At 39.8% G+C, this 26,234-nt stretch overlaps 1 protein-coding gene across 1 annotated transcript in view; it reads right to left on the reverse strand.

The window, feature by feature from the left end:
• ANO4 (anoctamin 4) overlaps positions 1-26,234 on the reverse strand; it is a 196,115-nt gene that overhangs the window by 28,828 nt on the left and 141,053 nt on the right. Inside the window, exons 14-21 of the mRNA XM_063115638.1 lie at positions 20,022-20,104; positions 16,453-16,593; positions 13,842-14,006; positions 6,632-6,668; positions 4,348-4,459; positions 3,287-3,344; positions 3,050-3,147; positions 1,121-1,263 (exon numbers count right to left, since the gene is read on the reverse strand). Coding sequence (XP_062971708.1) covers positions 1,121-1,263; positions 3,050-3,147; positions 3,287-3,344; positions 4,348-4,459; positions 6,632-6,668; positions 13,842-14,006; positions 16,453-16,593; positions 20,022-20,104 — 837 coding nt within the window. The remainder of the gene's footprint in view (positions 1-1,120; positions 1,264-3,049; positions 3,148-3,286; positions 3,345-4,347; positions 4,460-6,631; positions 6,669-13,841; positions 14,007-16,452; positions 16,594-20,021; positions 20,105-26,234) is intronic.

Below are 26,234 nucleotides of genomic sequence, written 5' to 3' on the forward strand. Positions count from 1 at the left end.
CTCACTATATGCTATACTTCAGTGAATACATTTTAAAAAATACAACAAAGCTGAAAGTCATTAAGAAAATAACAAGAGCGGAAGTTAGCGGTTAGGATTCACTAGTCTGCTTGTGATGCTTTCTGAGATTTGTCTTATGCTGAAAAGATACTGCAGTATTTATTTGGGCACTACCAATTCTAGCCATATAAAAGCATCTTTTCAAGTACTCTGTACCAACATCATCGTTCATTTCCTTCTTTATGGGAGAAGACTCCATTAAGAGACCTCAAAGTAGTTAGCTCTCTTAATGAATTCCCTTTATTAAGTTTCATTTTTGATGCCCAAATTGATTTCTTCTCCAAGTCATATCATTCTGCCATTCTATAATGGAAACTCTAAAAAACATCAGTAGATACTTAGGACATAAGCAATCTAAGAAACATTAAATATCAATTCTACCACTTGTTTAACTTTCAGATTTTCCCAGAGAAAACTGCTTCCTTCAGAAATAATGCATCTTGTCCATCCCACGCTTAGTTCTACCCCTATGTTATAGAGCTTAAACATAATTTTTTTAAAAAGGAAAAAAATACATATGCGCTCAATATATCTGCTAAGGGATTTTATTAGCTTTTCCTCCCAGGAGTTAAGAAGAATAGGAGAATAACAACAACGTTATAGCTAACACATACTGAGCACATGCTATGAGTCAGGCATTGTTCTAAGCTTTTCCATGCATTCATTAACTCATCTAAACTGCATGAAAACTCTCTTAAGTGGTTAACCTTATTTTTATCCGCATTTTAGTGATGAGGGCAAAGAGAGATTAAATAATTGCCCAAGGTTTCACATTTAATAAATGACAGGGTAGGGATATGAACTCAGATAATTTACTTTCAAAACTCATGGAAGTAGATACATGCTAAGAGAAATAGCTTTGGTTTAATTCTAGGGAAATCTGATTCCTTAAATATAAGTGGAGCACAACTTAAGCAAGGCACTCCTGCCTCTGCGTTTAGGGCAGGAATCCCCACACACTGATGGCCCCGATGAGAACAAGCACATGTTGAGTTGAATGTCACTAGAGATCTAAAATTCGCATTTATAACAAATAGGATAAAGTAGAATATCTCCATACTCATTTCTAAGTATTCATCGAAGAGTCCGTAGGCATTCATCGGCTGAAGGTTGTAGTCCTTTTCCCATTGTGGGAATCTTATTTTTCTTTCAGGCCCATGTTCTTGTCGTACTTTTCTTCTAGTCCACCAATTCTGAATTAACCTGCACAGAAAGATCAAGTTCTTACAAGAAAAAAAGAGAAATGTAACTGTTCATCAGACAAGTAATACAAGAGGAGAGTTAGAATACAGAACCATTGCTTAAAAAAATTCAGAACAGGCTATCAAGGAAATACAGCCTCAGATTAGAAAGTTTCAGTGGAGTCTATCCTTCAAGCATTTCTACTTTCAAGTAAACGGAATGACTGATGAACTTATTTTGATCATCCATGAAACTGTTGCATGTTTGGCATTGCCTATGAGGGTTGGACAGAGGACTGAGAACATCTATAAACTGATCTCTCTGGACAAAGACAACACGCAGACATCTGAGGAGACGAAGACTTGGCTAGGGTGGCTAGGCTTAGCACCCACAAACAGTCCTACCACCTGGTGCTGACCTGCATATTCTGACTTGAGGAACTTAGAAGAACTGCAAACCCACAAAACGCTTCACCTCTTGGCACACGGAAGCTCACAGTTCCACTACTGGACTTGCCTGCTCTCGGCCTGAGCTGGACTGAGGCTCTTTGACTCCCACCTGATGATAATATTTTCTCATCTTGCACTGGTGAGGTGAGCACCTAATCCTTAGCAGTGTTCAGGGTGTGTTTTATAATACGGGAAAGGGTTGAGGGGGAGGCAGGTCTGTGCAAAAAAAATGGGGCAAGAAAAAAATGGAGGGGTATCCAGAAGCAGACATGCCAAAAACAAAAATAAAAACGTGAAATAAAGGAAATAAAGGATGAGTATCAAAAGTGAACTCTGCCTACTTCACAATTTTGCTCTATGTCCCTATTACTAGATGATAAAATATAGTTCCCTTGATGTCTTTGATATTTTAATTGCAGTTTATACCTTAAAGTAGAATACAATGCTTGTAATTTTTTTGTTTAATGCCTTATTTTTAAAAAAAAGTTTCACAGAAAACATCAAACACCTGGAATAAGATTTCTAAAAATAAATCTAAAAATAGAAAACTCCTGGCATGGCTTCTGACAAGGAGCTAAGAGATGACTTTCTGAAGTGAACCAGGTTCCAGCTGATTGTTCTGGCTGAGTGCTTCTCCCTGAAGCTTGGAGTTCTCTATGTCTCTACAGAGATAGCGAGCTGACGTGGAAACCACTAGGTGTGGAATAAAAGCAGAAATAGAAGTGTTGCCGATGTATGTCCCTTTAAAACTTAACTGACCAGAACTAAGCAAACACAGCAGAATTCAAGGTTATCCTTACAAAGGTGATGCAAGTTTTTGCCCACTGTCGTCCACAAAAAATATTATCATCAGGTGGTAATATTTTTACTGGTTAAGATATGCTGACTTAGAAATACTCCTGTGTCTTTTTTGAATCCCTGAACTTTTCTCCTTTCCATAAATTCTTTTTATACACAGTCTGAATTTAAGGTAATTAAAAAACAATTACCACTCTAGATTTATTGTGGGGATGGGGAGTGGAGATCTAACCAATTAAATAGCCAGGGACTAGCAATGCTGAAGCCCAAAGGGTCACAGGCACAATTTAGAACAGCCTGCAAGCAACTGTCCAATATTTAGAGGCCCATGGAGACTTCTTAAAGAATATTCTTTCATTTTTTGTGACTTGTGCTAAATCTCCCCAAAGAGCTAATGTTTATTTTCACGATTGCCTTTGAATATCTAAGTGTGAGCACTTAGTTCCAGGTAGACACGCTGGCTTAATTGCTAGTCTGCATTGCTTATCTTACTTGCCACACCTAGAAAAGCCAGTAACCAGCAATGCTGCTTCTCAATGATCGATATCTAAGGTACTTACGGGTAGCCAAGTTCCATGAAATTATTCCAGGTCTGCTTTAGCACCATTATAATACCCATTTGCATACAGAGATCAATAAGGCATCCACTAGGGTGGCACTGCAAGGTAAGCAAACACAGAAATTCAAGAATCAATGGAGAGGAAGAAAGGGTGTCTGGTTTCTAATCTACACAAAATTGCCCTAACGCTGTTAAATGCGCGTCTGTAGGAAACAAGGAATGACGGGAGAATACAGACCTCTTCTAGTCTCCACCTGTTTATCAGCCTCAAGTAGGCACCTGGGTGTCCTGTAAATCTTCAACACACACAGAAAAACAAGCTGTTAGCATTCTGTAGATCTCAGCTTTCAGTGGATATTATATTCAGTTTAGCACATCCTCCAAAGTGAATTACTGGCCTAGTAAGTATCAGGTTTGAGGGAATTAGGAAGCCCTCCAGAGCTGTCATAACTGCACCTTCTGGAATTTTCCAGGGGACATTTCTCTTCTGGCCTTTCTGTCTGACTGCTGACCACAGAGGCCAGTTCTTGCTGCTTGCTGTGACTTAACATTTTCTACTGAATATCAAGTGCTCTGGCCTGTGTAAGCAGCAGTTTTACTCCTGGATTTAAACACATTTGATCTTTCTCAATCATAATAATGCTGTTTTTTTTAAAAGAGATTATTAAACGATTTGACTAGAATTGCGTGCTGTTGGAGTAGCTAGAAACTAAGGACAGCTGCTGTATCCACCTCACCAAAACCCTGTACCTGGCCTTCCCTGTTTCCCATCTCCTCAGAAACGCTTCCAGATGTAATGGAGTTCATGGGACATTAGCACTAAATGCAGAATCCTTCCCCAATCCTCACAGGTGCTGGATTTAGAAGCTACACAATCCTCTGGCATCCCATTTCCACCCTTGTCCTGTTGGGATGTCCTTTCCCCGTCTGTGAAGTCAGGATCTAGGGCATGCTGCAGGCCACTTCCCATCGTGCCACCTGCTTGCACGGGTGTGAGATCCAGGGGCCTGACGCAGGTGCAGACGGAGGCTAGAAGTTTTCAGACCATCATTCACACGTGCAAGTTATTTTCCTCCACTCACCTTAGCAACAAAAGCTACACAGACACTTGAATGGAGACTATTTCCCTGGGGTGCAAGGTGGTTATGAGATTTGGGAAGGGAAAGGAGGCGGCTGCTCTTTTCTTTCTACACTTTGTATAAGTCACCCTAAAGGAGAAGCTTCTCTGTCGTATCCAGTCAGTGACATCCGGGTGCTCTGTCCTCGGCCTGTGGAGGTGTGGAGAGGTCAGGTTCTTACCTTCCCAGGAAGAACGCGATGTAAAATGTGGAGCTGTTCAGATTGACAAACTGAAAAAGAAACATTTTCAGGGTGAAGCTGTTCTCCCACTCGGACTCTGTGCGAGGCTGTTCTGTGGACAAGAGGGGAGCAGAGTATGAGAGGTTGAAACTGACCCCCTCTCAATTCCATTCCCCCACCCCCACCCCCAGGATGGGAGCAGAGGGGGTCTAAGGGGCTGCCAGAGACTCCAGTTCGCCCGTAGATGGCGTGTGATGGAACGGACCATCTATACATGGGATTGTCAAGCTCACAGACCAGCTCCAAGAAGGGTTTAGTGGGAAGTGGCTACTGAAGTATCTGAGGGAATTGAATATCCAGATTGTTCCATTGTTACAGGATGCCTGGAGAGCCTGGAGAAGAGACAGCCGGGCTGAAGTGGTCTCATTCTCAGTCCTGGTTCCCTGCAATAGCCACCCCTTTTCCTCTTAGTTCCTACCAGTGACTAGGGCCAGTGGAGTCAGGTCCCCTCCCAGGTTCTAGCAATTCCTTGGTCTTGACGTCGAGTTCTAGTGTTACGCAGGCTACCACATAAGATGGAGTGAAACCCTTACCACAGAATGCTGAGAATACTGGACTCCTTTGCTTTTATCCTGTTCTACCATCTTCCATCCTTATGGACAAACACCGAGGAGATGACCTCACCTTTAGAGTTTTTACTGCATATCAACAATCTGTGTCTTACAATTTCCTGTCCTCAGTCAGGGGCCAATTCTCATCTCCTTGTATTTCAACTTCCACAAAGCAAATGCTGTCTGGACATTGTGTTGTGAACCAAAATATGGATCTATTTGCCCTCAAGATTGAACTTCCAACTTAAAATCTCATGTCAAAGGCATTTATCCTTCCCTAGGAGCTGCGTTCACCTCAAACAAGGCCAAACAATGTAGTTGATGCAATAGCATTTTCCCTGTTTCCATGTTCCCTGAGCTACTAATTGTTCATTTAACATTTCATCCCATCAATTCCTCTTCCATGAATTATAACTCAAAGTGCTTCCTGGGAGCATATCTGAGAAGGGCAGGGAGAAAGAAAATCTCACTAAAATGATTTGAATGTCAGTTCAGAACAAGGCTATACTGCTGTTGAAGGCAGAAAAGATAAAGGATCCTTAATGGGTTTCACTTTTATTTCACTTCTGCTACTGAACTCCTGGTTACATGGGAATGTCTGTTGGGTTGCCAGCCAGCTGGGTTTCCAGGTGTCCCATGAATCAACCAGGACTGATTCTCCACTGGCATTTTTGCCAGCCTGGATCGAGGTGCTACTGGACACAGTCCACCAGTGGGCAGTTACCTCTTCCAAGGACATTAACCTCTTTATCGTTTTGGGCAAGGGGTAGTAGTGATGAGAGATTTCAATGATATTAAAGGAGGTAATGTAAAGTGCCTAGCTCTGTATCTGGCACATTGAAAGGCTCAGTAAATTTATTACCTATTATTATGATAATTATAATAAAATAAAAACAATTTTGTGGTATTTTTTCTCCTGGACAAGCTACATATGGGAATGCATTAAAGCAAGTTTTAAGTGGGAGCATGTAATTTTCTCAAATTACATAGAGCACAATGACCAACACCTTGTTTAAAAAACTGGGACAATTTCTATGTTTTGAAAATGTGGTAAACGTGCAGCTCATAGCTGTCTACCAGATTGTTCTAGTGCTTTGTGGGGTCAGAGAAATGTTCTTAGGGGTGACCTGTCCAGATGAATGTTATTTCTACAAATGTCTTTTTCCTGGTAAAAGACTCACAGTCTTCAAAGCAACTAACTTTGCTGTGATTTTACATACCACAAAAACTTGATACTTATAAATTAAACACAAATTGTAGGCAATAGCAAATGAACATTTCTCTAAATGATACTGAACACTTTATATGCATGTACTTTTGAGATGCTTTTATTTCTGCATGAAGAAAAAACCTACTTTAATTACATTAGCTCATGATAGATAATGTTCATGACAAGTTTTAAAACCTTAAATAGAAAAGATTCTCCAATGACTAGATATATTTAAAACGTTCCTTAAAGACAAAGAAAAAATTGTTGTGTGCAATTTAAAATAACGGAAATAGTTCTTTAGCGGTGTTTGAGAAAGGAAATTTTGAGAACACACTTTAAACTACAATATTGTACCATGAAATATAGTGTTCCACTTACCTAAATTCGTCAGTTTGAGAAAGGAAATTTTGAGAACACACTTTAAACTACAATATTGTACCATGAAATATAGTGTTCCACTTACCTAAATTCGTCAGAAGCAGTGCAACTTTTTCATAGAGCTGTAAAATAAATTTCATACATTTAACAAAGGTATTGCAGATGTTCTAAAATCTATAATTATAAAGGAAATAGGTAGTCAAATCATGAGTTTAAAGTAATTTCATTAACCATCCATTACTCAAACAATGAAAATATTGTGCCCTTTCAGGGCAAGAGAGAAATGTACAAGGTCCCATTTAACTTTTCTTTTAAAATCCCACTTCTTGTGCTGGGGTGAATAATTCCTTGGCAACTAGGCTAGCTGCCACTAATTAGCAGCTTTCTAAGTGATACTGGGCAAGTCACAATATTTCTGAGCCTCAACATCCTGAATGTGAAAACTCTAAGACCGCTTCTGATGTTGAGATTCTGCTATCCTACTGTTTAAGGACTGCTGTAAATTCTAGATGACAGCACTCATAAACACCGAAGTGATTAAACATTATTGGAAATTTCCAGAGGTTAGAGAATATTCTGTTTTTCCATTAGTGCACTGGATGCATCCTTAATGTACCCAGCCATCTGGTAAATGGATGGTGCTAAGAGGGAAATGAGTGTGTTTGTGTGTGTGTGTGTGTGTGTGTGTGTGTGTTTGTACAGAGGTATAAAGGGTATATACCCAGCTCTAGGAGATTCCACAAAGAGGGTATAAATTGAGAGCTAGAGCAAGTGCTCTCTTTAAAATGAAAGATGATAAATGAAAAGGAAAAGGAAAACTAGTCTAACGGATTTAAATAATATAGAAAATAAGCTCACATTTAGATTAAAGTAGTGAAAACGCACTGGTTAGTTACCCAGACTGGAGTTGTAGCTTTGCCACCCAGTCAGCTGTAGGACTTTGGCAAGTGACCTCACCTCTTCTTCAGACCATCATTTTCCTTATATGTGGGTGGGTTGGGTATTGAACTCACTGGCCTTAAAGTCCTTCTTAATGAAACAGGCAAAATACTCAGACTGTATGGCTCCAAACTTTCAGCAATAACTATGGTTTGCTACATTAAGATATAATTAATATGGCCATTGGATGAAAACTTGTATATAGAAACCTCGGACTCTATATAATAAACAGTAACGTAACTGGAGTCCAATGTTAAAAAAGATAGGTATAATTTTCAGTAAAAAACCGCTGTGGTATAGATAAGCCATACGCATTTGATGATAAAAATAAAATCCTGGTAAACAACAGATTAGAACAGAAGTTCTAATCAAATATGTTAATATTACAAAGATGGTGTATCATTAAAATTATTTAATTACATAATTATACAGGAAAATTAGATTCAACTGGTAAGACAACCTTTCTCGAAAATATAATTCTTTTTACTTATTTATTTATTTTTGCCATTTTTTGAAGAGAAGTCCAGGTATTTATTCCTCATTTAATCAATGCAAGTACTCAGACCAAAGGAAATGTACTGCTTTTTTTTTTCTTTTAAAGATAATTTGTTATACATATATGTGCGGTACAAAGTTGACTTTCAATAGCTGTGTACAATGTGTGATGGTGGGATCAGGACAGTCAGCTTATTCATCATTACAATACGCAATCATCTGTTAACCAATTTCTCGTTAACCCCCCTCCTTTTCCCTCTCCCCTTCCCTTTCCCACCTCTAGTAACCACGTTTCTTTTCTTTCCTTCTAAAAGTTTAACATATTATTGTGATTGCTATTTCTTTCTCTTTCTCTGTCTCTCTTTATTGTTTATTTGTATATTCATGGATTCAGTTCCCACTTATGAGTGAGGGCATGTGGTATCTTTCTTTCTGTGCTTGGCTTATTTCACTCAACATAATTTTCTTCAGGCTCATCCATGTTGCTGCAAATGGCAGAATTTCATTCTTTTTTATGGCTGAGTAGTAAAAAATACAATTCTTGATTACCCTGTTTATCTTTTAAATCTTTCATGTTGACATACACTTGTCAAGGTGCCTCATTTTGCACCCTTGTCTAAAAGGCTTGGGAGCTGATAAGCCATTGTTGCTTGGATATGGACTCTGAAAAAACTGGAGTTTAAAAAAGAAACAGCTTAGGAGTCAACATATGATTAAATTAACCTTTTGAAAAGTAAAATAAAGTGTAAGATAAAATGTTAGGGATCCACGGCATCTGTGAATTCCTTGTATTTATGTTAAAGATACAAAAATACGTGCAGTGAGACTTCGGGCAGGATACAGCAGGAAAGGGCACATACGCAGAGGAGCTCATGGCCGCCAAGGGATCTTCACATAAGTAGTTTCTGGAAAAAATCTGGTTTCTCATTAGGCAGTAGAGATAGAAACCACGTGTGTTCTGCTAAGAGCAGTAGAAAAATCTAAGTTTCCAACCTGGATGCCACAAATTCTGATCGTTAATATCTGTAACCAACAGAAAGCTTTCTGATCTTAAGGATTTGTTTTTAAAAAAATTAAAAGCCACGAGCATTTCTAATTTGATCTGGTCAGCCTCATCAGTGCACGTGGGCTTGATCTGATGCAAGCCTTATTTTTCGGTTTACTTCTTTTTGGAAGAAGAGATTGTGGTTTTCACTGTTTACAGTGTAATGGACTATCTGATTCATACCGGTATGGCTGAATAAAAAGGAAGCTAATAAATTTTTAGTCTCCTAAAAAGTGTCCTCTGTGTTAAAAAAAAAAAAGTGTCCTTTGTGCTCTTTTGTTTTAGTGTCCTTTGTTGGCCTGTTTAGCTTGCAACCACCATATTGAGATGATCTTTGGTCACTAGTGAAGCAGAACGGAATTGAAAGAAAAGGATGAGGAGCAAGAAAAAAACCATCCCACTTGCTCCTATTCTATCTTTGAAATATTTATTTATTTATTTATTTATTTATTTATTTATTTATTTATTTATTTTTTTTGTCATTTTTTCATGACCGGCAGTCAGCCAGTGAGTGCACCGGTCAGTCCTATATAGGATCCGAACCCGCGGCTGGAGCGTCGCCGCGCTGCCAGCGCAGCACTCTACCAAGTGCGCCACGGGCTCGGCCCTGAAATATTTATTTTTTAAGAAACGTAATAAAATGCAAACCAGTAAGTGCCCCTAATCAGTCATAAAGAGGCATAATCTTTTGTTAGGTTCTAGAGAACTTCTGTAAAATAATATGAATTTTATTTTTAAAGTTCATACTATGTAAAAATAAATACATATCATCAAATCCAGAAAATAGAAATCCCTTATAGACCTGCTTCTTCAGTTTGGATTAGACAAATCTAGCAAAAAGTCAGAAATGGGATATGTGATTTACAATAATTATATTATTTAAAAATTAGAGTAATGAATATAAATTAAAAACCAATCTTGCTCTCAAGGATTTTATACTTGATTAATGAAAAACTATTAATAATGTCTGAATGATTTTTTTTTTTTTTTTTTTTTTTTTGTAAGACCAGAATGGTCTAAATTTTAAGTAGCTGAAAACAAGTTAGATAGCTGTAAAAGTTCTAAATTATTGGGTCATGAAAATATCTTAAATTGAATAATTTCAGAAACCATCAGAGAGTTAAGTTCTGAATTGGTCAAAGCTATGTTATAGTCATTAATCTGGCATCCAATATGCTAATAGTTGCTTTCTAAGAACTTAATTTTTTTTTTCAGATATTGTGATGAAAATCATGCCAAACTATGTTACACACTTTATTGCCATCACAGTGGAACCTATAGAGCTTCAGGGCATATGACAGGATGATAGGAGTGCAAATGTGTGTGCTGGGATGGGATGTCATCAGTCATGGATGGGGATGGTAATGCAATTGGCCCCTGCACAAAAGGGTCCTGGCTGACGTTGCTTTTAGAGTTCTTATGTATGCTTTTTTTTTCTTTCCTTCCCCTCACTATGGCTGGTAATTTCCTGTTCTCAACAGTACTCTTGCCTTAGTAAACTTAATTTTATTCTAATTTGATGTTGGCTTAGAAATCAGAGCACCAAAGGTGTTCACATTGTATCTAAAACAAATGACAATAAACCATAAGGGCATTCCTAAGAATAATACCTGCTAGCTTCAGTGCGTGGACCCCACATCATCCATTTTGGCTACTCTGAATCCCTTTGTGACAGAAAAAAATGTAAAATCCCTAGTAGCCCAGCTCCCAGCACACAGCAGATGCTTTGTAATGTCAGCAACTATATACATTAACCTATTCCCTGTAGTCCCTTCTTGTGTCTCTTGAAGTAGAGATTGTTGGATAAATGATTTCCAGTTAAATGAAGTTATATGACAGCATTGGCACCTGCTCACAGTGTATGGGCAAGTGTATATCTATAGATTCACTGCATGCACACAGACATGTATTTCTTAAGAAGATGTAGAAATCAAATTTTAATAACACATTGGAGGAAAGAGGTGATAAAAATGCAGCAAGCATTAATTCACTACATCTCACCTGAGTGCAGAACATTTCACCTCTGGCTATTTGGCTAATTTTACTATGAATCACTCTCCATCAATGTGGAGTATACTAACATTTATAAAGCAAATGTATTTCACAAGGCCTAGCTTCCAATGCCCTGTAGTTTCAGGTATAACCTAACCTTTTAAAACTACATATAGAAATGTTAAGCTTGCAAAAGACGGGAAACTTTCTCCAGGCTAAAGTCTCTGTTGTAGATAAAGAATTGAGCAAAATTGCTGGCTCAAGGACAGATGTCCTTGGAGCAGGTTAACCTACTGATTGATATGTTAAGAAAGTTGCTTTATTGTTATGCAAAAATACTAAGGAAACTGCTGTAGGAAAAGACAGTATTTGCTAAGAACAAGCTTTTGTTGGTAGATTGACTTAGCCTTTTTGCAAATTGCATTGTGGAATGTTACTTTGTTATTGCACTGATGATACTAGTCCTTGTGTTCTTTGTAATGGTTAAATCAACTGAATTTTCTTGTGAAACTTCCTTGTCTTTTCAATAAAAAGGAGAGGCTATCTTTGAATCAGACTGACACATTCAGTTTTCTCCTCCTAATGGGGAAATTAATGAAGTGCAGTCTGTCCAGGCCTCAATGCATACATAGTGCTTGAGGAATCGTGAAATTCTTTTTTTATGTCTCTGTTACACATGGAAAAGAAGTGTAACACATCACAACAGTGTATTCCACAATTAACATTAAGACTAACTGAGTCACTGCAGGGGTGGAGGGGAGGGAAAGTGCCAGGAAGTGCCAAACATCCACTTACAATCTGTACTTGCCAAGCAGTCACGCAATCACCATGTCACAATGATCAGCAAATGTCATCTAAATGATGCTCTTTTTTTATTTTTATTTTTCATAACTTCTGGATTTTGAAACTTTTTTTCTAAAATAATAAAGAAGTCCCTGTGTATTTTAATACTACTAATAATGTATTACCTGTACTTCATTAGCTCAGTGATTCCTAGTTCACCTGGGAACTATGAATAAAGTTCTTTATTATTGGGTAGGTTGAAATCTATTAGGAATCACTCAAGGTTTATTGGTTATGGATTTCAGGATTGTTTAAAGAGCTAGACACAACAATCTAAATTAATAAAACTGTATTGATAAAGTATTGAATTAGTTGGCCCTTAGCAAGTCCACTTCTAATGATGCAAGCACTTCAGCATTATGGCACAGATTTAAGATGCAGTAAAAATAAGGGTGAGGGGAACTATAATCAGTTGAACATCTACTCCATGCCTAACACTGTGCTTGGCATTCCACATATGTGGAATGCAAACCTCTAACTAAGGTCCGTATTTTTATGTATAGGTAGACCTCAAAGTCTAACCATGTCAGCCACTAACTTGTTCTACAAATAACAACAATTTACTGAGTGCCTATTATATGTCAGGCCCTGTTCCAGGCATAGGGAATAACAACAGTAAAAAATAAATAGCAGAAACAGTGAAAAGGTTCTGCCCTTATGGGCCTACATTCCAATGAAGATAGATGAACAAAATAAATAAGAAAAATATACAGAATATTAGATGGTGAAAAATGCTATAGGGTAAAATAAAGCAGGCAAGGAAATAGGAAATTGTCAGATGGCAGGCTTGAGTTGCAATTTTAAATAGAGTGACCAGGGAAGCCTTTATTAGAGAAGTAACATTTGAACAAAGACCCGAAGGAGGTGACGGAGTAAGCTACACAGACCCTGGGGGGTGGGGAGAATGTTCTAGGCAGAGAGAACAGCAGCTCAAAAGTTCTGGGATGAGAGCATGCCTGGCTCATCCAAGGGACAAACGCGGCTGGAGCAAGTGAATCAGGGTGAGTGGGGGAAGGGACAGAGATGTCCTGGGGTCAGATGAGGGAGAGCTTGGGGCCATTGTGATGTTTACTCTGGGGAAGAGGAAAACCACTACACCTTGTGAACAGAGAGTGAAGTGAGCTGACTTACACCTAAGAGGCTTGCTCTGGCTTCTGCACTGAGCCTAGATGGAGGGGAGGGAGCCAGCGTGGGAGCTGGATGACTAGTTAGGAAGCCGCTGCAATAGTACAGGTAGGAGATGCTGGGGACTTGGACCAGGGAGGGAGTTGGGGATGTGTGGACAGTGACTGAATGCTGGATATATTTTGACAGTAAGAGAATAGAGGAGTCAAGGAGAATGCCGAGGTTTTTAGCCTGAGCAACTACAATGCAGGAGGCTGTGGAGGAGGTGATTCTGGAGGGAAGATGGGGAGTTGAGTTTGGAAGTGTTAGGTGCAGAGGGCCAAGCTGGCAGTCTGACATGTGAGTTTGGGGTTTGGGGGAGAGATCTAGAATGAAATATGCAGTTGAAAAAAGCCTGAGATCAACAAAAGCAACATGAGCCACTTGATAGTTTCCTTGCAGGGTTACCTCAAGAAATGTTTTGATTGCTGACTACCTTCCCATCATCCAGAATCAAAACAAAATGGGAACCAACATTGCTGAGCTATGTCATGGGTTCTGGGCTGGGATTTCTAAATACATTCTTTCTCTAAATTTCTCCAAAGGCTACACAGTATTATCTTATTAGGTAAATAAGGGAGCTAAAGTTCAGAGAAGTTAAGTGCCTTGCCCACTCTCACACGGCAGAAAACCCTAGAGCTTAGATTCCAATCAAGCCTTTTAAACTCCCAGACCTCAGTGCATCTTCATGCCAGGCACTCTGCTGCCAAGACATCAGGGCCTTGTGACTAGCCTCCCTCTCTGAGTCCAGGTCCCTTTAGCAACAGAGGAAAACTATCACCTGAAGCCCACACATAAATCGATCCAGCTGACTTACCACGTTCAGCAACATAATGATACAAAAGTTGATGCACACGGCAGTCCCTGTGGTTGCAACCTGAGAGTTATTCCTGATTAACGCCCACTTAAAGGCAGCAAAAGTGCTGACAGTCACCACCCGGTAGATGACGATCCCGAACACGGCAGCGATCACCACACAGATCTGGCAGGAAGACAGAGGTGACCAATGAGGCCCTTGGGGGAATGTTTCAGGGAGAGGATTCATGAGAAAAGGAAATAAAGAAATCGTGCTGACTCAAGAAACCACACGAAACGCACACTTTTCATTGCGGTTAATGCTTATCTTGTCGACTGTAAACTGCACTGCCTAAAAGTTGAGAATCTGTGTAAGCTACGGAGTAACGCTTTTTAAAGCAGAATATTAGATTGAGCCGATGAACAAGTATTTTTTATGGAAATCAATTATGTCATCCTTCTGTTTAAAATTGTTTTTTGGTTTCCCATTAGTCTAGGAAAAGCAGAGTCCTTATTGTGGCTCACAAGACTCTCCAGCCCCATCTGGGACCAGCCTCCCTTCCCTCTGGGGACCCCACACCTCCTCCTACGTCTGCAAACGGTTGAAGCACCCTTAATATTCAAAAACACTTCCTTTGCCTACGATGCCCACCTCCTGACACACACACACACACACACACACACACACACACACACCCCGAGTCCAGTTAGCATCTACTTATCCGTCTTCACTTCTCACCTTAAGTACCACTTCATAATTAAATCTTTTCATGGCCTCCAGATAATTTTTGTTGTTGTTGTTATGGTGCCTACATCATGTAGATATATCTTCTTTCAGGATACTACTTATAATTTCTAACAATTTGTCTGTTTGAGTATTGTCAATCTCCCTCACTAGAATATAAGCTCCACGAAGTCAGGGATGGTATCTAGGCTCCCCACGGTTTCTAAGGCACCCCAGCATAATTACAGGTGCATAGCAGGTGCTCAGTTATTCGTTGTTGAATGAGCCAACTATGTGATAGGTACATAATATCTTATTAATCAGATATTCACACACACTGAAGCATCTTTCTCTGAAGATTTCATGGCATTTGAGAACAATATGGCATATCTTCTATCTCTATGAAATAATGGGAATCTGAGACTCCAAAAAGTTTTGTGACTTTGATTAGGTGACTTACCTAACACGTCTTCTCTAAGACATATTAGCCCACTCAGAGATTCTTTTCTTCACAGAACTATTCCTCTGTTTTGCACAAACTTTATTTTCTGCTTACTTGTAAGGGTGATATGCTATAAAAGCTTCAGTATGAGCCTTAGCTGCAACTGGCCGAAATAAATAATAATAATAATAACATAATAATAATAAAACAAACAAAAACCTGCCCATATCTTAATCCTGGGGCTGTTGATGGGGAGACAGGTGGAATCTATGTTGAAATTCAGACAAACGGGGCAATATGGTGGGATAAATAGCTCACTGGGCTCAAGTCAGAGGACAGACCAGAGCCTTGGCTCTGCTCTTCCCTAGCTGTGTGACCTCAGGCAAGCTTGACCTCTCTGTGGCTTCAGACTCCTGTGTTCTGGGTTCCCCATTGATAGAACAGGGGAAGCTTAATCTATGTCTATGGGTCTCCTGTGACAAACAAGACAATAAATATGAATGTGTGCATAGAAGGCAAAGCAGGACACGATTGCTTACAAAGCAGTATCTGTAGGAGGGCATGGATTTGAATCCTGATCTGAGCCGAGGGACTCTTGGGCAAGCTGCCTAGCCTTTCATTTCCCTAGTTTCTTCACTGGCCAAGGGGGTGGACTGTCTGGATCTGCAGATGTCTTGTCCTTCCTACCTGAATGGTCTAGCATGTATATTTACATATTCGTCATTTGAAAAGAGGAAAGAAGGATCCTAACATCCCTTATTGTTCTAAACTGACATTTTTGGCAAATCTGTATACATTTTCTTCAGTAATTAATAGTGTCAAAGTTGATCACAAAATGACTTCGTTTTAGGAAAAGCTAACAACTCATCTCTACATTTGTATTTTTCAAACCGATATGACCATTGTTGAGTCAGGAATTCAATTTAGGAGGTTAAATCTGTCATTAAAAAAACAGACTAATGAAACAGAAAAAACATCAGAAATTATTGCATATTTTAAAGGTGAGCATCGCTTTATTGATTCTAGCAGTTTTACATATCTATTTGCATGGCATATTCTGGGTGAGGACAGAGAACGTATTTCTTACTGTATGGGCATGGTAAAAAGTTTGCAAAGTACTGCTGTAGATATCATCTCATATTTTTAGTTCCTTTCAGCATGGCATAGTGAAACAGGGCAAATAGAAAGAACAGCAACTAGAGAAGAGGGTCCAAGCTCTTAGGTACCTACTGGCTGACCCTGGGCAAGCCCCTTAACCTTCTGGAGTCTCAGTTGCTCCATCTGCAATATAAGGATAGCAGTTACCATCCCTGACCACCAAATGGAGTTATGAGGATTAAGCAACACAATGAGCAAAAATGTACTGTAGAACTTATGCAAATGCCTGATATAATTACTGTGGTTACCATGCTACAGGTTTGTACTTTATGAAACAAACAGTTCAAAAAAAAAAAAAAAGTTTCAAACCATAAAAAATATTCCAGATGCAGAAACGATAAGTCTGCTGCATTTATCTGCAAATGCTTGATAAGGTTCTGGCTTTCCCGAAATGGGATTCATCCGCTCTTTCTTGGAATACTTGGCTTCAAACTGGGGTCGTATTTCTTCCTAAAGAACAAGCAAATGCATTTTGAGGCACTGAAGAGGTGCTTACACAATAAGAAAAAAAAATATCATTTTACACCCCCCAATAAAACTGAGTCAACATCTGCCACACTGATCAGTCAACCCATGAAGTGGGTTTGGAGACCCAGGCTTAAATGTTTGAACTTGGCCACTTGAAGATAATCTAAAGGATAAAGATCAAGATTTACTATTAAAAGCAATGCAATTCAGACTAACAGTTACCTTTCTCTGTTATCTTATTAAGCTATGCTTGAGGAAAGAAACTAAGAGTAATGTTTTAAAAGGGACCACCTGTCTTGTCCTTAGTGGTTTGAAAAAACTAATCAGCTTTTCTTTTTATTACGAGGGAGTGATATGGACAAGAGGACAAAAAAGGCTTCTGAACAGAAAAATATTCAAAATCCATTTTGTAAGTTGTAATGATGATATAATTCTTAGTTTTTTCCTGCAATTTTTTTGGGGGGGGGGATTTAGGCAACTAGAAACATGGTGGATCTACTTTTTAATAAGCTCCTATAGGAGTCATTCATCTTTAACCAATAGATTTCAAATATATTAATTGCTATTAAAAACAAGGTAAACACCTTTCAAATCCAGCTAAATTCAAGGCTCCTCCAATTCTAAATCAAGCTGAGATTTCATTTCATTTAGCTGAGTCCCATCTGAACGTGAAAAGCTCCTGACTAAAAAGCAATTATGGGATTAGGAAAAGGTAATCAGCAAGAGGGTAGTTGAAGTCATTCCGGTTAATTAAGTATATGTTCTATTTGAGTGTCTTGGAAGAGGATGGAAAAAGAGCAGAAACTCTGTTGAAATGGAGATTGAGTTAATCCAGGCAGAAGTGCTGACAGAAAGCAAAGAAAGCAGACAGAAGAGAGGTTATGGAGAATGAGCAGGGTTTGACAGCAGCCTGCCTGTGTAGCATGAAGGGCAGCCCCATGTCAGCTCAGCCTGGCTCCTGCTGCAGGAGGAGCCTAATGAGCTGGACTTCACTCAGTGGCAGGGCACGGGTAAGATCAGCAGGAGATGCAGTTATAAACAGGCTCTGCAGTTACATTTGAGGAGATAAACAAAACAGACCTAGAATCTTCTGCTTCTTCAGGAAACTTTCAATGTATCAGGCTGTAAGTGTCATCAAGAGCGCTTGAGCTAGTCATCCAAGAACCGAGGCCACTCATGAAGCCAGGCCTGTGTTCCTGGGTGTTGTGGGCTGAATTGTGTCCACCCCCCCACTCCCAAATTCATATGTTGAAGTTCTGACCCCCAGTACCTCAAGTCGCAACTGTATTTGGAGACTGGTTCTTTACAGAAACGAGGCCATTGGGGTGGGCCCTAATCCAATATGACTGCTGTCTATAAGAAGAAGATATTTGGACACAAACACACAGAGAAGGAAGATGATGTCAAGATACAGGGAGAAGATGGCCATCTTCAAGCCAAGGAGAGAGGCCTTTAATAGATCCTTCCCTCGTGGTCCTCAGAAGAAACCAGTTCTGCTGACACGTTTATCTTGGACTTCTAGCCCCTAGAACTATGAGCACATACATTACTATGGTTTAATTGAGCTCTTCAGTCTGTGGTACATCGTTATGGCAGCCCTAGCAAACTAACATACTAGGTTACCCCTGAAGAAGGCATGCAGTGAGTCTGGGCTTTTGTGCACAGTGAGCTGAGAGCCATGGGCTAGAAGTAAGGCATTACCTCAATGAATCCCAAGCTAAGAACTGGAACCGCACATGGCTACGGACATAGACTCCAGCATGAAGAAAGTGTGCTGAGTGAAAGAGTAGTTCAACACCCCAAGCTTTTTAACAGGGGCCAGGAAGACAGAAGTCTCCAAACGTACAAGGGATATATTTACACCAAGGGTACCCACATGATGGGCCCACCACAATTGCCAACAGAGGCTTTTAGACTGGTTTGTTCAAAGTTAACTAGACACTACCACACGTTACAGCTGAATGGGGAAATTTTAGTCACTCCTCTTTTCTTTAGGGATGAAAAAAATTCCAACAGTGAAGTAGTTTTCCCAAGGTGACACTGTTTCTTAGTGGTGACTTAGATTCCCAGAAAAGAACATTTTCCATCCCACTGGGAACTGTTCCCATGAACACGTGTGACCAGAAACAGCAGAATGACATTGCCCAAGAGGAAGATCTGAATGCAGACTGGCTGCCACCAGCAGGCTCCACAGTCTGCCTAAGCAGCTTCTCCAAACCCAGAAAACCATTTTCAGGAGAATGTTTATAAATGCTCCAAAGAAGTCCTTATCAGAAAAATAAGAATTGTTGAAAATCCCAGTATCATATATCAAAACATCATGCTCTCAATAAAACAAAACAACAAAAAACCAAAACAGAGCAAAAAAACTATCCATTTGTGTTCATGGGAAAAAGGAGAAAAGGTAGCCGTTCATGAGGCGCGATTTGAAGGAAACAAACCAAAATACCTTTCAAAATTATCTCTCCCACCAAGTCTATTTCTAGAAGATTCTTTGTAATATATATAAAAAAAGTGTCTCCAGGAAGGAAAACATCCATTAATATTCATTATCACATTTAAAATGATTATCTGATTTGCTGAGGAAATGGAACTCAGGGGAGGGGACAGACAGTGAACCAGACGAAGGGAAGAGGAGTCGGGGCCTGGGCCAACCGCCAAGGGAAAGCAGGGTCCGATGGGGGAATGTGGTGACCAGGCCCAGTATGGGTTTTCGAGACTTCTGACAGGAATGGCACAAGAAGAGCGTATCAAAACCAGACAGATATCAGGAAAGAGCACTGTGTACTGGCCTGGAAGAGGGTAGAGAGAGAGATGGGGCTGGGAAGTGAGCTGAGTGAGGGAAGTTTGAGGAACTGAATTTGCCCCTTCTTGTCAATTTTGTCTAGAAGCAGCTTTACAGTTAACCACATGTACCAGGGAGGCTGCTCAAGGGGTAGCTGCCACTCAGAATTTACCCCTTGACGTACTGGGGTGTTCACAGAAACATTTCCTCAGTGGAGTTCTCTTGGGAGGTTTGTTTCCTTGTGCCTAGAACTGCAAAAGGAATACCCTCTGTCTGCTGAAGAAAACGGATGATATTCAAGAAAACTAAAAAAAAAAAAAAAAAAAGAATTTTACCAGTTCTACAAGTGAAATGCTACATTTACAATGCAGTGAAATGCTCTATGAGTGAAATGCTTCATTTAGTCACGGAATTTTATTCCACTAAGGAATCAAAATATTGTCTTTTTTTTTTTTTTTTAATTCTGCCAGTCTCTTTTTATACTGCTTGAAATTTCCTGCAAAGACAGCTATTGAAAAAGCTTTATAAGTAAGCCTGACTTCTCTCACAGAGCAGAGTGATGACGCAAGGGGGATTGTGTATTTCTCGGTGTTTTTTTTTAAATTCTGAGGTAAATGATACAAACCTCCTCTTCTTCCCAGTCAATCAAATCCCAGTCATAAGCAATTACCGCTCGCCGTCTTTTCCAAAACTCCAGGAAAACTGTCGCTGGAACAAGCAGAGAAAGACAAAGACATTTTCAAATAAAAGTAAAACAATGCCACTAACTGTCACTGAATAATGAAGCCATTGCAAAGAATGACAGTTGTTTGTGTAAGCATCCTTAAATATCAGAATTCCTAGCTAAACTTCTTGTAACAAGGACCATTTCTTGAGAATTATTAAATTTGTGTCAAACATAATGAAAAATTAAAGATTTCATTTAGAATCGAATTAAACTGGTTTGCAAGTTGAGGTAGAACCAACTTGTTCGAATGACAAAACTCCTGGGATGTAAGAATACAGAAAACTGGGTTACCAACATCTTTCTAAGTGATACAGTATTTATTTTTAAAAGTCAGGGACATGTAAGGCAGAAAAGCAAAAGCGAAACTTAGAAGTTCACATGTATTTGATTGGCAGTAATTTCTCATCCCTCAAAGTTTTCTCACAGCAAATGTCTATGTAAAATATATTTTACTATTTTATTGAAGGAAGCTATTTTATTGGATGAAGGAGTCTTGCTACTTCTCTTTGTTGCCACAGTGAAGACAAAAATGTTTAAGTCTATTAAGGACTTTCTCCAATAAGCATGAGGTAGCTGGCCTCTCCACCTAGAGAAATCACGGCTTATCCTCATTCAGCCAAAGCAGATTTCTACTCAATTCCATCAAAAAAATCTACTCAAATGAATGATTGAGCATTATGCAATGAAAAAGATAAATAAAAGAAATAAGATATACTCCTGCTGCCTTGGAAGGCATAACCCTTATAAAGGGATGAACACATACACACATAAACACACACACACTTACTCTGAGGATGACCACAACTAAGACACCCTAGGAAAGAGAATGAGTGGATCTATCTCTACTGGGCCTTGCTGTGTAGTTAGCCTTACAGAAGGCAAAAATATGTCATAATTTGAAATCAGTTTCATGGGGAAAGGTAAATATCCAGATGCCTATTCCAAAGATAATTGCTTTCTTCATTTCTATTCCCCCTTGTTCTCACACTACCTCCTCATTAGTGGTATTCAGACATAGAAGACATATTTCTAAAATAAGTAACTAGAAAGACAGTAGAGGGTGGCAGAGTTCTGTGGTGTGTGGCCTAGACATTCCTATACTTGAAATCCAGCTCATTCATAAGCTGGGCTACTGCTGGCAAATCAATCAACTTAATTTAACTAATTAAATCTAAACCTAAATCTCCTGATGAACAAAAGTATGACAATACAGGTCCATAATCCCTTATCTGCAATGCCAAAATTCAAAGTGCTCTTTTAGAGAATTTAGAGAATTAGAAAATTAGTGCTCTTTCAGAATTTTTAATTCTAAGTTTTCTTCCTCCTAAATTTGGCACGAACTCATCTGGTGGCAAGCTCTGACCTGGACTGACATGAGGTTATTTATGGTCTCTATTCATCTCTCTTAGAGAGAATATTTATGTGCTGAAAGCAGTCGCATTAATGTATTTGAGTATGGGGTCCTTCTCCAGACCTCCTGGGGTATTACATAATACATGGTATATGTACCGTAGTACCTTTCTAAAATATGAAAAATTTTGAGTGGTTATAGTTGTTAGGAAAGACGCACCTAATCAAGTGTTTAATTCTGAAAGATGGAAATTTAAAATAAATATACGTATTGAAGGTTAAAAACAAAATGCCAAGTCTGAGTAGCCATTTCCCACTGATGTCCTTCCTGTGAGTCTTGCTGTCAGGGGTCCCCAGAGCTGTTCCCAGGTTTGATAATTCACTAGGAAGATTCACAGGATTCAGAATATAGTTGTACAATGGTTATGATTTATTACAGTGAAAGGCTATAAAGCAAAATCAGCGAAGGGAAAAAGTGCATGGGGAAAAGCCTAGAGGAGACCAGCACACGCTTCCAAGAGTCCTCTCCCAGGGAAGTCACAAAGGATGTACTTAATCCCTCCACAATGAGTTAGACATGTGTTAGTTAGACATGGGAAATACTGTCTGAGAAGTTCACTAGAAATTCAAAGTCCAGGGTTTTTACTGGGGGCTGATCACATAGGTGCCCTCTGCCTCACACGTCTAAAAATTCCAGAGTCCCAGAAGGAAAGCATAAATCATACTGTGTGTGCCTTAAGTTTATGGACAGTGAGTTACTCCTCGCAGTTAGGATGGTGCAAGCTCTACTGAAACCAACCTTGAAGTCGGCCTTTCTAAAGCAGGCCTGCTTTTCTGCATACTTGCCCTCTACCTCACCAAACTGTCTTTTCTTTGCACAGGGCCCCAGGGACAATTCCTTTATTAGGTTCTCTGGCCCCTCAAGCAAATGCCACTTTCTTTGGTCTCTAGAGGTTCCCTGGCCTTGAAGAGACAAAGCAGCCCAGTCCCTGAAGATGTGGCTAATTCTTAATGTCAGTCAAGATGGTATTCGGTGGGCACAGACAGATTTGATGGGGGACCATTTTGGGACAGCCTAAGGCCACAAGATATACAACAATTCTGTCTTACTGGCAGTTGCTGCTCCCATTAAGCCCTACAAACCCATCTGTGGTTCTTGTTTGAAGGAACTGACTTCTAAGATGAGTCAGTGGCTGCCAGAATTATTCCGTAACCTTTTTCCTCTTCGGTATGTGCTGCATTTTGCCTGGAGGAGAGAGAAACTCCCTGTCTTAGCCCATTCAGGCTGCTATAGCAAAATACTGTAAACTGGGTGGCTTATAAACAATAGAAATTTATTTCTCATGGTTGCAGAGGCTGGGAAGTCTAAGAGCGAGGCATCAGCAGATTTCATGACTGGTGGAGCCTCACTTTCTGGTTTACAGGTGGTGCCTTCTAACTGTTTTCTTACATGGCAGAAAGGGCTAGCTTGCTCGCTGGGGTTTGTTTATAAGGGCACTGATCCCAATCCTAATGGTTCTGTCTTCATGACCTAATCACCTCCCAAAGGCCCCACTTTCTAATATCATCACCTTGGGGGTGGGTAGAGCCTCAACATGTGAATTTGGGGGGGGACACAAATATTCAGAGCATAGCACTCCCTTCTTTGGCTAATAATTCTCTCCTCTCTTCCATTCTAGAACTTGGAAGGATGAGAAGAAATGAGTTGCTTGTGTAATTGCCATTCTCTTGTGTTTTTGTGTGAAAATGCCCATTCATTTGAGAAAGAGAATCTGCTTCTAACTACCCATGAAACTATGACGTAATAAAACTAATATAAGTCTCCTCTTTTCAAGGTAAAGCTCCGATTCTATACCCTCATTATTCCATAATTTAAAGTCCCTCCTCTAAATACTCACAGCCCTGGAAGCCCACTGCACTTTCAATGTGTATTAGTCTGTTTCTGTTGCTTATAACAGAATGCCTGAAACTGGGTACTATATAAAGAAATGAAATTTATTTCTTACAGTTTTGGAGGTTGGGAAGTCCAAAGCCCAGGGGGTGCATCTGGTGAGGGCCTTCTTCTGGGTGGGAACTCTACTGAGTCCCGTGGCAATGCAGGGTATCACATGGTGAAAATGGAATGAGCAGGAGAGCCAACCTCATTTGTTCTCTTTATAAAGCCATTAGAACTGCACCCATGACAAGACATTAAACCATCAATGCATTACTCCATGAATGGATTAATCCATTCATTAGGGCACAGTCCTCATGATTCAATCACCTCTCAAAGGCCCTATGTTTCACATACCATAATCAGATTTCCCACTTTCTTAACACTGTTACAATGGGGATCAAGTTTCCAATATATGAACTTTTGGGGGAAACATGAGATCCATAGCAGAGTGTGCCTAGTTATCTGCTTTGTTACCTTAGGAGTTCACTTTCCTCTTTGTCTCCTTCAAAGCTGGCATATGCTATATATATCTTTTGTTACATATATATATCTTCACGTTATAATATCCATCTCTTATACCAAAGTTTGATCAAAAAGCATATTTCTTCTTTGGATTGATTCTCAAAAGATGATATTCCTAAGAGTTTTGTCAGGTTTTTCCGGGATATGGAATTCTTTCCAAACGAATTTGACCCAAAATACCTTCCTTTCCTCAGCTGAGGCATCAGAAGCCTTGACCTTACTGCTAGCACTTTGAACTCCATAGATTCCAATCTATGTTTGCATCTTGCTAACTATTTTTCTAAATCCAAATAAACCAGGTGTCCTGGAGGTCAGTGAAACCACATCATCTATAAAATAAAACCCCTGTTTCCAGCTCAGGATCCAAGACTGCTAGTGATTCTGCTTGTGCCCAACTCTCCCTGCCCTGACTAGCACTCTAGACTCCAGGCTAGATCATTAGCAGTTCCTATACCTGAGCTGTTTCATAGTTTCTCAGTTTTGCCCACTCTGTTTCTTTCACCCGTGATGTTTTCCTCTATTTGGGTCCACGTGGTCAACTCCTGCTCTTGCTTCCAGGTCTAGCCCTACTTATTCTGTAATACTTCCTTTGAACTCTCTCTCTCTCTCTGAACCCATGTTGAGTTGTGTGTACAACAAAGCTGGAAATCTAGACCAGCTCTGATCACACCATTCAGTGCTCTAAAAAAAAGAAAAGAAAGAAAGAAAAAACAAAACCTTCATCATCTCTACCACTAGCCTGTGGGTTCCTTGGGAATAAAGGCTATTTCTTAGCTGTCTTTATACCCCCATAGTCTAGCACAGAGACTGGCTTCCACAGAGGCTCAGTAAATGTACAAATTAAATGCTGTCCTGAGAATAAAGCAAATGTGGCAAATTACTCTTTTATCAATTTTCTAAATCTTTTTATACCCTTGTAAGAATTTAAGATGTAAGTTAGAATAACATGCGCTGATGCATAAAGCATCTTCTGAATGATGAATGCACCACTTAAATAAATAACAATTCAATAATATCAAAGTTTAAAACTTACTATTTTTCTCTTTTGTCTTGCAATAATAGTATGATTATGTTCCTAACACAACTCCCATTATTTGGTTGGCCCTGTGGCAGAGACTACCAACTGTTCCCTCAAATCCATTCTTGCCTTCCTCCACAGTAAAAGGATTGTTGCTGGGAACATGACTGCCCACCTATACAGTATTTCTCAGACACCCTCGCAGTTACGGGTGGCCAAAGAACAGTTCTCACCAGTGGAATGTGAGCAGAAGTGACGTGATGTGTACTCCTTGGCTATTGACTGCTTAAAACACCAGGGGAGGGGGTGCTTTTTCATATTCTCTTTCCCCTCCTGGATGGGCAAAACCCAGGAGACCCTATGAGACTATGCACATAATGACAAGGTCTGGGGATAGGCAAACAACTATTTTGTAGGAACACGAGTCCCTGAATGGCCATGTGAAGCAAGGCCATCTGCCAGCCTGGAATGCTCGCCTCACACTTTCACACAAGAGAGAAATTAACTTCTGTGTTGTTTAAGCCACTGATGATGTTAGGTCTTTGTGTTACAGTGACCGAACCTTATCTTAACTAATACAGACACTTTACCGTAAAGAAAAGAGAAGTCACCTAGTCATTGAGACATTGCACTGAAGACATGAAGATGAAGTAACCTGCGTGTCACTTTCCTTACAGATCTTAGAGCAATCTCAAGCTATGACATATGAAACCTTAGTTTTACTTATAAGACAGAGTTTTGCATGCCTTTTCCTCCCCCTTTTCTATCCTCACCTCCATCATATACTACCTTAAGGAACTGGAGAGTGACAAGAAGCAGGCAGACTCTTCGCAAGTGTCAAGATCCTGGAAGTCAAGGAGAGACTTAGGAACTATTCCAGATTGAAGAATTCTAAAGAGACATGGCAACTACATGAAATGTGCAAGTGTGAACTGGATCTTTTTGTTGTGAAGGATGTTACTGGGACAACTGGTGGAACCTAAATGGAGTCTGAAGCTCTGCTTGTGCCCAACTCTTCCTGCTCTGACTTGCACCCTAGACTACAGTTTTCTCAAGGATCCACAATGCTCTGAGGCCCTGTTTGAGAGTAAGCTTCCCTTCTACAAAACACAATCAAACTGTAGCAGCCTGAGGACTTTCACTTCCATCCACAAGGGTTTAACTGCTACACATAAATCAACCATTATCAGCACTGGACAAGAGACAGTGCAGGACTGTGGTCCTTAAGAGAGAGAAATAAATGAGGTAAGCCATAGGACTGTACCAGCTCATTGCCTGGAGGCAG

This window comes from Cynocephalus volans, chromosome 12 (assembly GCF_027409185.1).
Source record: "Cynocephalus volans isolate mCynVol1 chromosome 12, mCynVol1.pri, whole genome shotgun sequence".
NCBI classification, from domain to species: domain Eukaryota; kingdom Metazoa; phylum Chordata; class Mammalia; order Dermoptera; family Cynocephalidae; genus Cynocephalus; species Cynocephalus volans.